The 18,068-nt window shown below is 44.0% G+C and overlaps 1 protein-coding gene across 1 annotated transcript in view; it reads left to right on the forward strand.

Moving 5' to 3' along the window:
* The window catches only part of AARSD1 (alanyl-tRNA synthetase domain containing 1), a 312,550-nt gene that overhangs the window by 91,739 nt on the left and 202,743 nt on the right, over nt 1-18,068 (forward strand). The window contains exon 6 of the mRNA XM_078645329.1: nt 7,872-7,934. Coding sequence (XP_078501455.1) covers nt 7,872-7,934 — 63 coding nt within the window. The remainder of the gene's footprint in view (nt 1-7,871; nt 7,935-18,068) is intronic.

An 18,068-nucleotide genomic window follows, 5' to 3' on the forward strand; every position in this document is an offset into this window, starting at 1 on the left:
GGCTCCTTCACTCCAGTACTCCATTCTTTCTGGAGTTACCAGACTTTCTGAATATTTCTTGCTGTGTGGAGTCATTTTGAAGCAGTACTTTCAACGCTGCTAGCTTGGCAATGTCTGACCAACCTCTACTTAAATAGTGAAAACTCAACATCATTGCAATGTTCGAAAATGTTATACATGCTATTGCAAAAAATAAAAAAGGTGGAAATGAACATCAGTATTTCTTGGAAGATAATCTTTCACCACTCTTCCGACATCAAGCCCGGCTCCAAATGCCCAAAATATTTTGACAGGCCGGTTCTCTTATACTACTTTGAGTTTTACATACTGAATTTATTGTGTGAAAAATGCAACACTAAAAATACTTTTTGGAATTTTCTATCAAGAGCTCCCACCCTTAACCTCCCTTGAAATGTATGACTTACTTTCAAGGTTCCACATAGTACATTGTGTTATTATTTTATTGTAGTCCTTCCGACCTCACACCAGCAACTCAGTAACCTGCAGGAGTCCTCTACTCACATTTTCGGCATGTTCAGAGCAGGTGGTAAACCTGGGCAGAAGAGTTCTGGAATTTGTCAAACCCTGTAGGAAAGAATTGTTAATTCTGGGTCTCACAGGTTATTCCTCATTCTGGGGATTTAGGGAGCTAGAGTTAGGCGGGGAGAAACCAATTGAATTGGCCATATCAGAGGCACCAGGTTTTCAGATTATGTATGTGTAACATTTCTATGTTGTCCGTGTTCTTATGTGTGATGTTTCAGTGCAATATCTGGGCCTCTTTAAATAACCCTTTATGTCAAGGACTGGATGCAGAGAAGGTCTGTTGAGTACCCTTTTGATTGTCTGAGGAATGTGTGAGTTCTCCAGGAAGCCACGGTGCCACTCTGTACAGAATAATATACATGAAAGTTGTCAAGTGTCTGCTTATGAGGGTCTTGCATTGGAGGAAAAAAGCATAAAGGGTAAAAAATAAATCTTGGCAATCTTGTAGTTTTTGAATTGAAGATAAAGGTAACATTGGAGTAATCAGCAAGACACCAAACTTCTCCTGACATCAGGAAAGAGAAAGGAACCAAGAAAGACCAGGAGTAGAATCTAGATGAATACAATCTAAAGTGATAGAAGCGAAAATCAGGGACAAAAATAGTATAAAGCGATGAAGACTGAGCCAAGAAATCCGAGACCGAGTGGCACTGAGATACATCTATCATTTATAATGCTTCCTTTATATGTACTTAAAACAGGAACTGATATCAAAAGAAAAGACTATATATTGGATTGAGAACCTCAGACAGAAGTCCTCTAATGGACTTCCCACTGTCTTGGGAAGTGTGGTTGCCACAGTCCAGGAACTCGTTGCATTTGTTTCGTTCAGTAATTGAGAAGCCGCCCATGATCGATATCCACCATGCTGTGCTAGATTTTGAAGTTCTGCTGTTTCACTCCAGTCTCCCTGGAATTAGTGCAATAGCTCGCAAGGCTACTGCAAGCCCAGAAGCATCAGACCCAGCCAGGTGGTGAGGACACTAGACCGACAACGCATCTGACAAACACTCGATAGCTTGGTTGTTGATCCGCTTCCTGGTCCCATGCACATTAAAAGGGAAGGGTCATTACATTACATTATAAACTAAGGGTGATTCTCCTTACATACAGTTTCACATTTTGCAAATTCCCAGAGCACATTATGATGCTCTCACTGAAAACAAAAGTATTACAAAGTGGCCTGGAAGTATTACAAATAGTGTAAAACAAATCTTTATTGTTAGGCCTAGTGTGAAAGCACAGTGCCAAAGTGACTTCATGTTTTGTGTGACAGCAGCCAGCCCTGTTTTGACAACACACACCTCCCTTACCATGGCTATTGCTCAATAGTTTCACTGTAATGATGAATGATCTTAAAGTGCAGGAAGATATTATGATGTAACCGCTGCATTTAATTTGGTAAGAGGTACTACACTTTTTCCTGCCAAATTAAGGCATGGTGTACCGCTGCTTTTTGCACTTTTCCTCTAGTACTTTAATTAACATCCTTATTTAGCAGAGCTTGATGTTTTTTAACTTTTTCTATTATCTTTGTAAATTCAGTGGTGGCTGGTAGGGGACGGTGGCGGGTACGAAAGAAAAAAGTTACCTGCAAACCCCAATGCCGCCATTGCCTCTCCTCTGTCCTCTTCTCTGGAATGTAAGCACCCAGGCTCCCAGTCTCTCCCAGTCAATCACAACCCTGCATTACAGCAGCGTTGTGATTGGCTTGAGCACCGTGGTTCAGCGCTCAGAGAGGGACTGGGAGGGTGGGCACGTTCTCCACCCAGGCTATATAATACAGCCTGTGGAGAACGTGCACAGTGTGCATGACAGTTTGGCCGGCCAAACCGCCATGCACACTTATGGTGCAGCCACCACGCCTCCCTCTGCTGATGTAATACAGCCCAGCCCTGCCCCGAACTAACATGGTCCTTAAAGGCAGACTAAAAATAAGATAAAAATAGAAAAATTATAACGATTTGTTATTATCATTTTATTTTTACTTTGCTCTGCTCTTGAAGCAATGGGGGACGCTCCTCCGCCTTAGCGGGGAGCTGCCCCTGTGTAGACTGTTGCCCATGTTTCTGCAAATTTCATGTTTTAACTATTTTATCTTGTATGCATGGCATAGACTGACCGTATTTTTGTTAAGGTTTTAATTAACTGAACAGTAAACGATTCATTAATTCATAGTTTCATTGTAAAAAATAAAATTGAACTTAAAATGCAGCGCCCTTTTGTATGCTACTCAATAGAAAAAGATCTGTACACTGTTCCCACATGAGATTTGTAAGGGGATAATGGTAAGTCTGCAAAAAGTACTTCAAGGTGTAATCTCCTGCGTGCCGCTAGAATGTAGGCAGAATGTGCCTGTACCCTTCAAGTACCAACCTTTGTTGAAAGCAGGAAGTATGCCAAGCAATGGGAGAATCAGTGGTAAGGGGAATTCGACACTGGCGGTGTCAGGTGAGGCATTTTGATCTGTAGAAGGCAGAGGAAGGGTGTGGGAGAGAAGCCCGTCACTTGGCTTTTCGGGATAGTTCCTGTTGTGTTGTGTGAATTGAGGAAGTTTTAAAAACAGGCTCGCCCAGGCTGCGATTACTGCTGTAACCAGGGCCGGCGCTAGGCATGGGCAGCGTGGGCAACTGCCCAGGGCCTCGCACTCAGCCCACCAGCATGGGGCCACGCACTGGTGATGTGTCCTGTCGGTTCCCTGGCGATCCATTTCAAAGAAAGGTGTCACCTTTCTTTGAAATGGAGGGGCCCCCCTCCCTTGGCCTCTCAGGGATGGTATCTGGATACATAAGGGAGGGAGACGCTCCCTTCAATTGAAAGGAGACCCATTCACAGACACTGTGGGAGGCCCATTGTCCATCATTTTGGCGCCCCCATAGTTCTAACTTTTAGCCCAGAAGCAATTCTCACACCTATCGGACTGAAGGTGTGAGAAATGCTTGTGGGCTCAAAGTTAAAACTGTGGGGGTGACAAAATGCTGGACAATAGGCATCCCACAGTGTCTGTGAATGGTCTCCTTGCAAGGGGCCACTTATCTACATTAGAGGGGCCTTGCATATTCCCTTTTAGCCCAGGGACTCGCAAATCCTAGAACCGGCCCTGGCTGTAACCAAGACAATCGCGCTCATATCTCCTCGACCAGAGACCGGCTGTCTGACTACACCCGGAAGCTGCCACAGGCCTGGGGCTGGCTCTACTGCTGTGTAGATAGGAGAGCACCGTGAGCACTCAGAGAGGCGCTATTATGTATGCGTAACATTACATAGAAGCGCGGTGATGTAGGGAAAGATATTAAAATGTGTTAGACTAGCCCACGATGCATGGCACGTGTCAGAGCTGTGTTTCTGGACCTGGTACTTTACTCACGTTAAATTCGGCCAACGCGTAAATATGGCCTAAGAGGCATTGTGGTGGCAATCTACTGCATCTGTAATGCTTCTTACAGCTATACAGGAAGTGATATGAGAACTAACTCTCCTAAATAGGATTTCTTCTTAGGTGCGCCTTGGATTGGGCAAAATACTTTTATTCAGACACATAATCCACCATAATGGTTTGAAACGCTTTGAAACAAGAGCCTCCTGGGTGCCATTTTGAATTGTGAAAATGATGTGTCCAGTGGATACACAGTCGCCATCTTTACAGGGCCACTAGTCAAGACTAGTATTTGTATTTGGTGGCTCTGCCCAGTATTGCTGTATGCCCCTGTTTCAAACAGCGGATGATTTGCACATATAGCAAGATATTTGCAAGACTGGGGCCTCAGTTGGAAGGCAGAGCACAAAGCAGGGTTAGAATCTCAATTGTTTTATCTATTAAAGTAAAGTTACCATACTCCCTTCCATGGGGCCTACATCCCAAAATGCACAATGGGCCCACCACCTCACCCTAATCCTGACAGACCCCTTTGTGGTACTCCAGAATGCACATAAGCACTCCTAATGTGGGACCGAGTCGACTACTGACATCCAGCGCCTGTTAATTGTTTGGTCTGCAATCCTCTCTAGGTATTTAGGACGCCAGCACTCATGTGTTTCTTGCAAAGAACATCACATAACTGACTGCTTAAAAGTAAAAGACACAGCAGCAGCACATACATCTGAAAGTCCAATCCAGGCAATGAAGGTCCTCCTTCCATTGTTACGGCCTTCACTTTCTCTTTAGATATCCTCAACCCATTCTTATTGCAACAGAATGCGCCACGTTCTTGAAAAAATACCCAGAAATGCAGCACCGCATTTTCTGACAATGGAACCAGGGGCGTAGTTTGGTCAGTAAAACTGACCGGGGTGGGTGGGGCTTCAGATTTTCTGACAATCAGGCTACCATATAATGTTTAAACACATAATATGACAAGCAGGGCGCATGAGAGGGGCTTAAGGGACAGTGGGAAGGAAGAGGAATGCAGATTGGTAGGAGTACAAGAAAGAAAACACAATATTTTGTTAAATAACCAATATTTTGAGGACTTTTAAAACAGACGGAGAGTGTGTGTGCGTTTTTGTCTGTGTGTATATAAAAATTCCTACGGAAATCTGACTGACATCTCACAATTGAGACATTCAAAACAATTCTGTTTTGTATGCTTATACCCCTGCTTATACCCCTGTGATGCATAATCTGTACTATTCCCTTGCAATGCATAATCTGTAAAGTGTTCTGATACCCTCGGTGGTCATGTTCTTTAAAGATAAATAAATAAACAATACCCGACTTGAGACACCGGTACCCTATTTATCTGCGAATACATTTGTTAGGTGGGTGTAACACCCCAAATAACCCCCCCCCCCCTGAAATCAAGAATGGAAATGAAGCCCATTCCTGCATGTGAACAATTGGCAGAATGTCCTTAGCTCACTGTCTTTGGCAAAAAGCGATTTCTGAAGCGTGTCCAGTCATGCGTTTCTTGTGAATTAATGGCCGAGGCGCTAAACCATTCTTTATCTAAAGCAGGCATGGTAACTCTAATCCATTTACTTAACTAGATTAAAAATGACCTTTAGATAAAGGGACTAATCATTCGTTAGGTCTCTGACTGGGAGTCTTTTGCTGCGAAGTTCGCTAGCGCCACCCGATGGTATATAACGGAAATGCACACACTAATTGTTTATTTGGGAAAAGGTATTATATTCGTTGTTACATTCTGCCTTGGAGTTTTGGGTAAACACCCGGAATTAGATTTTGCATACATACTATTTTCCATATATCTACCTGAAATGTGTTTCATTACATCAGATCGCTCCAGGATGAAAGTAATTCAATAATCTAATGAATTACTTTTTAAAAACTTAGATACTGAGGGGGAGGGAGGAGGGTGTCCCTGGCACGAGTGTCATATTTAGTAAATGCTGGCTTTTCATCCAATAATACTTTGCGTGATGTGAGTTTACTCACCAAACTTACAAATGTAAACGAAGAACTACAAGACCTTAAAAGTACTTTCAGACATAGCACAAGGCATTTGACAACAATGTGAAAACTCAAGGAACTACTCCACTGAAAATTATTCGTCATCAAACATGTTCTCAACAATACACAGCCTAAGGCCAGTGCCTGGCAACATCGGCTACTGAAAATGTGTTTTTGTGTTAGACACAAGAAATTAAAACTGCCACACTGAATAAACGCGGCACAATATTGCCGCAGGTGATCCCTACCAGATTCAGAGATGATCTGATATTGGAAGAAGCAGGATCAGGAATAAAATGAGGAAATATTGTATTTACGCTAGTATATTTTATTCGCTGAGCACTCACTCGGTGGACACAAGAATCGTAAATTAATTAAAAATGGCATGGGACAGATGGCTGAGAGCAAATGTACCAAGCAGGAACTGTAAATCTTGCGCCCACATAAGCTTTTTGAGCAAAGAGGGACGGATATCCTGTCCGCCGTATTACAAGTACATTATATCCTATGGCAATTGTCATCTTTGCGACAGAGTCTCCCATCTGCCAAAGTCTAGATCAGGCCCCTAGTCATTTCTGACTCTGAGCAGGAAGGGTAAAGATGGAGACCATGTAAGTCTGTGACTAAAGAGAGACCAGGTGATGATTCTTATCATTTCCGCCAGATTCATATGTCATTGTACAGTTCGGATTTACAGCCTTGAGCAGTGACAATAAGCCAAAAAAGAAATGCAAGTACACATTCCCAAGACAACATCCATACTAATCAGGAACACAGCAATTCTATCCGGTAAACATACAGATCACGACAAAGAACAGTAGCTGGGAAGTGGGCAGAGACAGACACATTAATTTGGTAAAAAGGTTTAATACAATATCTGGAGGACCCTCAAATGGGGTAAAGTGCCATGACATAATCATAGACAAAGATATTAAGATACTTAAGATAATCTGTGCTATGCAAAACTGCCCTAACATGAGATTTCTATAAAAGGACTGCATTTTTTATGGTGCCTAAAGACCCAGTGTTCACGCCGCATCATCATTAAAAAAAACACACTAGTTGGTTAATGGCCACCACCTCCTGGATGGCACATTTGAGTTTCAGCATCAGCAAGCACACAGTCCAGCGTGCATTTAAACAACGTTCTAGACACATGCCAGAATGCTACCCTTTAATTCCAAAGAACAATGAAATACAAGGCACTAAAAAATATAAATTTGATGTTGGAAGCACTGCTCACAAATGGGCTCCTATTTTAACAAACATTGACAAACCAGAGAAAGCAATAGTTCATAGTTATAGGAAGGGCTACAGTTTTAAAGGAGTTTCTTATAGTCAATTGTACTGTTCAATTCAGGCACATGATTGGAGGCAAAAGACATCCAAACAGTCAATAGCATTGAGTGAGAGATGAAAGCTCCATATGGCTGAGCAAATGTAGTGAGTGACAAAGCCTCAAGCCAATGGCTAAAAACAGGTGACTGGAGAAAGCCAATGGCAGGATGTGGCTGACCCAAAACCCACTCTATGTATGTTGTATGCAGTAAGTATATTTGAGAGGTCCGTTGTCAAAACCTACACCTAAAAAGAGGACAATGTCAATAGGCCTATCCTGGTGCCGAATAGCCTAGAGCAAATGATTTCCCTCCACATTTTCACAGAGTCTTCAGAAATCGAATGTCAAACTGAATCTTTGGGCTCTCTAGCACGCAGTTATGCAGCATTGGATCACGTGATTTCACTTTGTAAACACTAAGTTTTACTTCCTCTGCGTACACATGGTTACCATAGTTGCCTGACCTTATTTTGCATTGGCCAATACACATAATAAGAACCTTGCTTACTTAAGATCTTTAATTTTAGGTTGGTTGTTTCATTTCTGAATTCTGTATTGTTTCCACCTTGCTTACAGATTATCAACAAAGCCGGTGAAAAGGGCCCCCCTCCTACGATGGACGACTTGGACGACCTGGATGTAGGTATAAAACAATTAACCTGGAGTCCTGGATTCGCACATGGCTTTTTTTTAAAACTGGGAGATATAGAAAAAGAATACTTTAGTGCTTACTTACCATAAATCAAAAGATATACAAGTGATCGACTGAATGCAGAACAAATCAAAACATTCACCTCCCAGTCAAGAGATCTGGGTTAAATTCAACATTCCTTTGTTGACCATGCCACCTCAGTTTAGACCTGGCCACATGCAAATCAGTCTTGACCCTGTGCCTCATGGAACCAGTCCAGCCCGAATTGCCAAGCCAGGTCTTCCCTGGACTGGAAACAAGCACCCTAGGTCTGGTTTCAGGATTTCACCCCTCATCAGCCAGGTTAGCTTGAATCCAGTGGCACAGTGAGCCCTGGTACCCTAGTCTGAAAATACCCAGCGCACTTACAGGCGAGAAAGCAAAAGACACACTAGTGATGAACGGAATGCAGAACAAATCAAAACATTCACCCTCAGTCAAGAGATCTGGGTTAAATCCATCATTCTTTTGCTCACCGTGCCACCTCAGTTTAGACCTGGCCATATGTAAATCAGCCTTGACCCTGTACCTCATGGGAACAGTCCAGCCCAAACTGCCAAGCCATGTCTTCCCTGGACCGGAAACAAGCATCCTAGGACGGTTTGGGGGTTTCACCCCTCATTAGCCAGGGTAGCTTGAATCCAGTGGTAGTTAAACTGGGACCCACGTCTGTGCATACCTGGCGCACTTAGGACGAGAAAGCAAAAGACATACTAGTGATGAGCGGAATGCAGAACAAATCAAAACATTCACCCTCAGTCAAGAGATCTGGGTTAAATCCATCATTCTTTTGCTCACCGTGCCACCCCAGTTTAGACTTGGCCATATGTAAATCAGCCTTGACCCTGTACCTCATGGGAACAGTCTAGCCTGAACTGCCAAGCCAGGTCTTCCCTGTACTGGAAAAAAGCATCCTAGGACCGGTTTTGGGGTTTCACCCCTCATTAGCCAGGGTAGCTTGAATCCAGTGGCACAGTGAAACTGGGACCCACGTCTGTGCATACCTTGCGCACTTAGGACGAGAAAGCAAAAGACATACAAGTGATGGACGGAATGCAGAACAAATTAAAACATTCAATTCCAGTCAAGATATTTGGGTTAAATCCATCATTCTTTTGCTCACCATGCCACCCCAGTTTATACCTGGCCATATGCAAATCAGTCTTGACCCTGTGCCTCATGGCAACAGTCTAGCTCGAACTGCCAATCCAGGTCTTCCTTCAATCAATCAATCAGAGCATTTATAGAGCGCGCTACTCACCTGTGAGGGTATCAAGGCGCTGAGAAAAGGGGGGGGCTGCTACTGTTCGAGAGCCAGGACTTGCTGCTGCTACTGCTCGAAGAGCCAGGTCTTGAGGTGTTTCCTGATGGTGAGATGGTCCTGGGTCGTTCGTAGGTGTGTGGGGAGGGAGTTCCATGTTTTGGCTGCTAGGTAGGACAACGATCTTCCTACGGTGGTGGTTCTGCGAATCCGTGGGATGGTGGTGAGGGCGAGGCTGGAGGAGCGGAGTTGGCATGTGGGAGTGTAGAACGAGAGGCGGTTGTTGAGGTATTCGGGTCCTATGTCGTGGAGTGCTTTGTGTGCGTGGGTGACGAGCCTGAACGTGATCCTGTTACTGACGGGGAGCCAGTGCAGGTTTCTCAGGTGGGCGGATATATGGCTGTGGCGGGGTATGTCGAGGATGAGTCGTGCGGAGGCGTTTTGTATGCGTTGTAGTCGGTTCTGAATTTTGGCAGTGGTTCCTGCGTATAGGGCATTTCCGTAGTCCAGTCAGCTGGTGACGAGGGCCTGGGTGACGGTATTTCTGGTTTCGGTTGGGATCCATCTGAAGATCTTTCGGAGCATGCGCAGGGTGTTGAAGCAGGAGGACGAGACGGCGTTGACTTGCTTGGTCATCGTGAGGGATGTGTCCAGGATGAATCCCAGGTTGCGTGCGTGGTCCGCTGGTTTTTGGGGCGGAGCCCAGTGCTGTGGGCCACCAGGAGTCGTCCCAGGCGGAGGGGGATTGTCCGAGGATGAGGACCTCCGTTTTGTCTGAGTTCAGTTTCAGGCAGCTGAGTCTCATCCATTCTGCGACGTCTTTCATTCCTTCCTGGAGGTTGGTTTTGGCGGTCGTTGGGTCTTTGGTGAGGGAGAGTATCAGCTGGGTGTCGGTATAGGAGATGATGTTGATGTTGAGTTTGTGTGCGATGGCGGCGAGGGGGCTCATGTAGATGTTGAAGAGGGTTGGGCTGAGCGAGGAGCCCTGGGGTACGCCGCAGATGATCCTGGTGGCCTCTGATCAGAGGGGAGGGAGGCAAACTCTCTTGGTTATGTTGGAGAGGAACGAGGTGATCCAGTCCAGGGCCTTTCCTTGGATCCCGGTGTTGGAGAGGCGGGTTATTAGGGTGTGGTGGCAGACGGTATCGAAGGCTGCCGAGAGGTCCAGGAGGATGAGGGTGGTTGTTTCTCCATTGTTCATCATGGTCCTGATGTTGTCGGTGGCTGCAATGAGGGCAGTCGCGGTGCTGTGGTTGGCTCGAAATCCGGACTGGGAAGGGTCGAGCAGGTTGTTAGCCTTGAGGAAAGCAGTCAGCTGTTTGTTTACGGTCTTCTCGATGACTTTGGCCGGGAAGGGTAGTAGAGAGATGGGGCGGAAGTTCTTGAGGTCTTTGGGGTCCGCCGTGGGTTTCTTCAGAGGGGGCGTTGATTTCTGTGTGTTTCCAGCTCTTAGGGAAGGCGGCTGACGGGAACGAGCTGTTTATGACGTCCCTTGGTCTGGAAACAAGTATCATAGGACCAGTATCGGGGTTTCACCCCTCATCAGCCAGGATAGCTTCAATCCAGTAGCACAGTGAGCAAGGGACCCATGTCTGCGCATACCCGGCACACTAAGGGCGAGAAAGCAAAAGACATACTAGTGACGGACGGAATTAAGACCAAATAAAAACATTCACCCCCAGTCAAGAGATCTGGGTTAAATCAATCATTCTTTTGCTCACCATGCCACCCCAGTTTAGACCTGGCCATATGCAAATCAGTCTTGACCCTGTGCCTCATGAGAACAGTCCAGCCCAAACTGGCAAGCCAAGTCTTCCCTGGACCGGAAACAAGCATCCTAGGACCGGTGTCGGGGTTTCACCCCTCATTAGCCAGGGTAGCTTCAATCCAGTGGCACAGTGAGCCCGGGACTCACGTCTGGGCATGCCTGGCACACTTGGGCCAAGAAAGCAAAAGACATACAAGTGATGGATGGAATGTAGAACTGGGGTGGCATGGTGTGCAAAAGAATGATCGATTTAACCCATATCTCTTGACTGGGGTGAATTGTTAATTAAGATTGGAATTACTTTACTTAAGGCGTGGGGTTAGTCGTAGTATTAAGGTGAGTTTCAAATGATGTTTTTAATTTAATTCCATTTAGGTTATATAAGGGTTTGTTTTTGGTTTATATTAAGGATACCCATTACATTTAACTAAAATTGTATAAGGGATGCATAGAAGGAAATGCGCATACAAATGGCTTGGTGGTATGAGTTTGTCGAACAAATGTATTTAGAGGCAAACTCTAGGTACACATCAGCCATCAATCTACAAAAGCAGAGGCCTTCAATCTGTTGGGTGTGCCCCATTTTCCCCTACCGGGGCTCTGTGGCAGCATTCCTGGAGAGCGCAATGCCTCATTAGATAATTGTGAATGATGATAGTTTGTAAGGGCTACTTAATTTATTTTACGTGTTTCCAGGCCGCCTTCATTCACATGAAGGTTGAAGTGCATAATAAAGCAAGGCAACTGTGATCCTGAGCCCTGTGGTGGAGGCGTCAAAGACATGGCTAAACATAATGAAATATTCTATTAGTATTTTGTTGCATTTTTACGTTTATAGCAACAGCATTTGAAATAATGCACACACCTTAAGTGTAAACTAAATGCAAATAAACTAATTGGTGGGAAATGCTCTAGTTCACATTATGAAACATCAATTGGTTAATGTAATTACTGCAGATGTCTGTATGTGACACCAGAGTCACAGAATTGATTCCTGTTTGGTGCAGGACTGAATTGTGACTTCAGTAGGGAGAGTGCTATGAGGTGCCAGCCTGTAACAGAGAGTACTGTGGATATGTAACGCATTATTTTAAATTGTATTAGACACACAGTATAAGATAGGCTGCAACACAATGATTTATTGTATATATGCATTAGGGCCACTGGAATTATACGGCAGGGGAGCACCAAATTATGCAGCAGGATTCACTAAATTATGCGGCAAGAAAAGGCAAATTATGTATAATGACTTACATTTTTTTGCTAGTACTACTTCATTGCTTTATAATGTTTTCACATTGTAGTAGTGTCTGGGAAAAGATTTCACCTCATTGGTACCAATTTAACAACCAAATGCAGAATTAAGCAACTGAAGGATGACCAGTTAACCTTTGCGAAGGGCCTTCTACTGTGTGCAAACACGTCACCATGTTTTTAGTAACTTTTGATCTGTTTGATCTAGAAACAAAATTATGTTTGTTAAAATCTGCAGATTATGCAAGAGGTGGTAGATAATGTGGTGTATGCTTCAAAACTGTAATCATTCCAAAAATGCTGCAGCTCCAGAATTGCATAACTTCAGAGACCCTGTATATGATAGTAATACTTAGCCGGGAAGTACCTAGTGAAGGAATTTTTATAAATCCATTGAAAGGACACTTTCCAAAACTCAAGCCATCTTATATTACCTTTAATAAATAATAAACCTTTGACATCATAGTGCTTCAAGTGACTCCATAAATTAAAGCACTTTAGACCCTCTAATGAAATCTCATCCTGCCCCCTAGGTCTCTAATTAACAATTCAGAGATGGTTGTTTAAAAAAAAAAATGGAAACAGTTTTTATAAAATTAAAAGCACATGGGCACCGTAGTCCTCATACACCCTGTACGTTTTGGCCTCTGTTTACAAGCAGATGTCCTTTCAGGTGAGTGAGAAGATGCATGAGAGGAGGTCAAAAGGAGTCCTAGTCATCTGAATTCCTGTGACCTCTGGGTAATGACCCAGAAGAAAAAAAAAAAAGCAAAATTCCTGGATAGTGTCAAAGAGATGGCCCAAAAAAGGGGGTGTTATGTAGGATCTAATTTTTTCGAATGAATGAAACAGCTCCTTTCTTCTTCAGAGAAATGCCCTGAAAAAGGTGTTGAAAAATGAGGGCTCATGTTTTCTTAAAAGCCTTCACTACCAATAGTGCAGTAGGTGCATTGGCACTGGGGCAATGGTATAAGGGGTCTCTGTATCTCTATAATGGATGTGTTACTAGCACAAAGGTGTTAGAGGGAGGAGGGGGATATGGGTATTTTAACCTTTATTTGTACACAAAGGGACGGACAGTCTGCTTTGGGCCCCAGGCCTAGAAATACTGGCCCAGTGGAATGGGTAGAGGAGTATATATCATTGGTGCTGCTGAAACAATGCCACTGGTGCATTGCCACTGGGGCCCAGGTGTGTTAGGGTCCAACTAAACCCCTATTAATGCTATTTCACTCATTCCTTTCTTGCAATAGGGCTCAGTGCACCCCTACTTTGACATTGTAGTTTTCGTCATGGGACCAATGGCAGAAGAGAGGGAAACATTGGAGAAGAGGAGACACCTTAGCTTTAGGCTTCAGAAAGATGGCAGGAAGAAGAATGTTGGGAGGGTTTTAACAAGGGGTAGAGAAGACTTCCCGCTTTGCAAGGCAATAGCTCTCATTAGTGAAGCAGGCGAAGTGGCACAGTGGCCCAGGCGTGTGAAGGGCCCACTGCATTAGAATTATGACTGTCTTACTTTACAATAGAGACATGGGGATAGCATTAGGGATGAGGGCATCCTTGCTGCAAAGAGGTGGGCAACACGTGGGAGCTAATTTTTTCTGAAAGGGACAGACAGTCTGTTTCAAGATTGGAGTGATGGCCCGGAGTGGTGGGGAGGGAGGGAAAGAGGGAGAGGGGATGACCTGTTATTCAGGACCTCAGCTATCATTAGTGCAGAAGGTTCAGTTTCATTGGCACTCAAGAGTGTGAGGGACTCACAGGACCTCAATTAATGGGAGTAATGTTTTTTGTGTAGCTCAATTTTTTATGTGTTTGCTCTTTGATATGTCTCACATTTAGGGCCTCATTACAATGGTTTTCAGACAAACATCCAACCGCCATCGCTGCTGGATGGAGACCACCCAACATGTTGTCATCGGTTCCACCCACCATATTATGATACAACCGCCGTGTAGGTGATTGGAAACATGCAGTTTTCCATTGCGGCTTAGCTGGAAAAGAGAAAGGCATGTTTGCAAACACCCATGCACTGTGTGCCAGGCACCATATGGTGCCTGGATGTTTGGGGGGATGCCGCATGTGCCCCCATGGCCACATAGCGGTGGCCCATAAGGGATGGCGGCCCTGATCGAAGCCCCCAGAATCCCTTTCCGACAGCCTTTCTATGGCGGTGGGACCAACATGAAAAGGCTGTGGGAAATGGACATCGTAATCCTTATTGCCCTGCCTGCGCAGGCACCGCCTTCATAGTAGGGATTACTGTCCTACTGCTGCCCCGACTGGCTCCCTAAACTTGTCGCAGATGGCAGTCTTTGCCCACAACTGCTGTTCTCTGACCGCCGGTGTCTTAGTCAAGCGGTTGGACCGTTGCCCTGAATGTTGGGCGGAGCGCAACAGTGGCCTGTCAGTGGTAGTCCGTCCGACATCATCATGAGGGCCTTAGTGTGGATTACGAGTAAGGCTTCCAGTTTTCTGTTTTTACTGATATTACAAATAAATACAGATAGAAAACTATCTATTTTCTTGTCTGTATTTATTTTGTAAATATGTATGAATACGACAATAAGTTATCTTTTGGAATATACTACTATCAATTATGAATGCTAGGTCAATAGCTGTGTAGATTGATAGGTAAACTTTAAAAAAAATCCTATTAAAGCTTAAATAACTGCAACAATACAAGTGTTTTAGCTGTTCTACAATGCAATTGGTTTCAAATTACTGTATTGTTCAGTAAACGGCTAAAATCAACTGCACATTCAAACATAAGTAAACTTTTGTCGGTTAAATAAATGTGGAAATATACCCGTTAGGGCTAAATTTCTTTACACTAAGTACAAAATAAATATGGATAAATACAGATAAAATGACCCAAAAATGTATATGGATAAATACATACAGAAATGTCAAATAAATAGATACCATAAAACTAGGAGCCCTAATTATGAGTCAGTCTCCTGGTTTTATGGTGTTTATTTTTTAACTTTTCTGTCTGTATTTATCTGTGTTTCTTTTTTGGCCATCTCATTGGTATTTATTCAAATTTATGTTGTGTTTTGGTAATAAATAGAGTCATCAAATGGTATAGTGCCACATTTATTTAACTGAAAAAACATGTTTTTAAACTTTGACGCCTGCCTCGTTTTAGCAAATTAAGATGCCAAATATAATGAAACACTACACCACATGTTAATATTAACATTATATACAAATATATGTTAACATATGCCTGTATTTAAGGAAATCTCATCCTGTCTTTTAACTCCCCATGCTGTCTATCTGCTTAGCTGTTGGCCTGGAATTCATGAACGAAAGCATGGAGAGTAAATGTAAATGTAAATGTATAGGCATTTATATAGCGCACTACTTACCCGTAGGGTCCCAAGGCGCTTCGACCGCTGCGAAACCCTTCCTGGCTTCCCTGAGAGATGGTCCCTTAATGGGTATCTCCAGGGTGAGACCAGGCATCCCCGGCGGTCTGGTGGGGCCGTTAGTGAAGATGAGGCAAGCTAATGCCCAGAGTTGCCGAGTGTGATCGCTGATCAGAGTGGGCACCGAGGCGAGAGAATTATCGAGTCCGCTGACCCTGGTCCAGAAACCTGCCGCGCCGGGAATCGAACCCTGGTCCCGGGCCGTCCTCTGCTCTCGGGTCTGCCGCCTCTAACCAGTGAGCCACACTACTTCACTCACAAGAAGCAACATTTCCTGTATTTTTCCACTTCTAACAATAAATGCAGGCTGAAAACACATTGATTTCTGTGTGTCTCTAGCTGTAAAAAACTGAAAAAAGGAAAACTGGGATCCTTCATTATGAGCTACTAGAAACGGGCCCCTGAAACTATCTCATAAGCCACAACAACTCCTTCCACTCCCCCAAATCTTTCCATAACGTTTTGGAGGGGAGCCCGACTTCAAAATATTTTGGGTAGGGGGCTCAGAGCAAAACAGTTTGAAGACCTCTGCATTAAAAAATTATGGGGCAGATTTACAATAAGGGGCGCATCCCTGCATATCAGCAGGGATGCGCCAGATATTGTGCGCTGCGGCTTCACCACCATGGATGCGCCGCATTAACAATGAGGCGCACCGTGGGGCAAAAACGGCACAGATACGTGACGCATCTGTACCGTAAAGCCGGTGCATCGCTGGAGTTGCGTCGCAAGCGTTACGCAGCTCCAGCAATGCTCTGGGGGCCCTATCTGTACAATGCTGCGTCAATCCTTACGCCTGCTTCAAGCAGGCGTGGGGTTTTGACGGAGCATGGGCTCAAAAGTGACTGAGTGAAATCTTAAAGATTTCACCCAGCCACTTTTGGGAGGCGTTCCTGCGCCGGAACCCTCCCCGTGCGCAGTTACGCCTACTTCTGGCGCAGGGCTTTACAACGTGACGCATCTCCCAGATGCGTCACATTGTAAATACCCTGCACCATGGCGCATCTGTTGCGCCGCAGCGGCGTCACAAAGTGATGCAACGGCGGCGTAAAAGAGGCGCAAGGGGCTTGTAAATCTGCCCCTATATTGTTGGCATGCTACGCTGTACAGAATCCAAGAAACAAAACGTAACACAAGCATATGTTTTTAGATTTCTGTTTCCTTTTTAACATGAGACCACAACGGTATGCTTTTGGAAACTTAGTAAAGCTTAGTAAAGTGATAAACTGTGCTGGGGTATATGTTCATGCCCTTTTGAGAATGTTCCAATGCAACAGCTGGTGTAGTTAGCATGCAACAGTATGTGGTGAAATTGCAAGGAAGAAGCTTTCAGAAAGAGAACAGTGGGATGCAGATTGTATCCCAAAAATATTAAGATATTGAACAAATACAAATAGCATGCTTCTGATTCTTTTAGAAGATTTTTGGATGCATCTCTTTTTCGAAACATTACACCAAACAGAGGACCGTGCAAGAAATGTTTCAATTATTAGAAACCCATTGTGTTCGACATCTGATGTATAGTCTGACTTTTTTCTTTTTCTGGTTCTTTTTGCAGGATGACATTTAAACACAGTATATACAGGTAAGTACTAAAGAGAATTTTTAAAAATCCTTAATTTAACAGAGGCTACATTCCTAGAATTGTATTAATGTGGAACATTAAAAAATCTCTGTGTTTGATACACAGTAAGCCGTAGCTCTAGGCCTTTGCAGTTATCATTTGGAATTTCCATCTATTTGCATGTATGTATGTATACTATGTTTTTAGAGGTACAATAGTAAATGATACACACAGTATGAGCTCTGGTTAGCAGTGGTCTAAAAAAAGCATAGGCATCACACAACCTTTGACTCGTGTTTATGTATGGGTTTCTTAAGAAGGGCGAACTTTGCTGTAAGTCAAAGATACACAGAGAAGGGCAGGGGCAAGTGCATCTCACTGGAGGCACGGGGCCTCTTTGTGTACTGTCCAAGGCACAGCTGATTTGTATACTTCTAACAGAATGAACATCGGAGAAATGAGCTTTAGTTCATTAGGGAGGAAAAGTTAGAACGTGTTGGATCTGTGCCAGGATGGGTTTCTGGATCTTGGATCGACAGCAGGAAAATCCTTCTTAACCTATGCATGATGCACGTTTATTTATTTATTTATTTTAAAAAGAAAAAACAAAATAGCATTTCAGCATGTCAGTAAACTGTAACGTACTACAGACATAAACACCCCACTACTAAAATGCTCAAATCTAAAGCAATGCTTTACTTTTTAAAGATGAGGCGTCACATTGGGAAAATCATTTTGATTGAAACTCAGACCGGAGGGATCACAAGCAGCAGCAGATTAGTAGCTACTGTCATGCTTAGC

Source organism: Lissotriton helveticus, chromosome 5_1 (genome assembly GCF_964261635.1).
Source record: "Lissotriton helveticus chromosome 5_1, aLisHel1.1, whole genome shotgun sequence".
Lineage (NCBI taxonomy): Eukaryota > Metazoa > Chordata > Amphibia > Caudata > Salamandridae > Lissotriton > Lissotriton helveticus.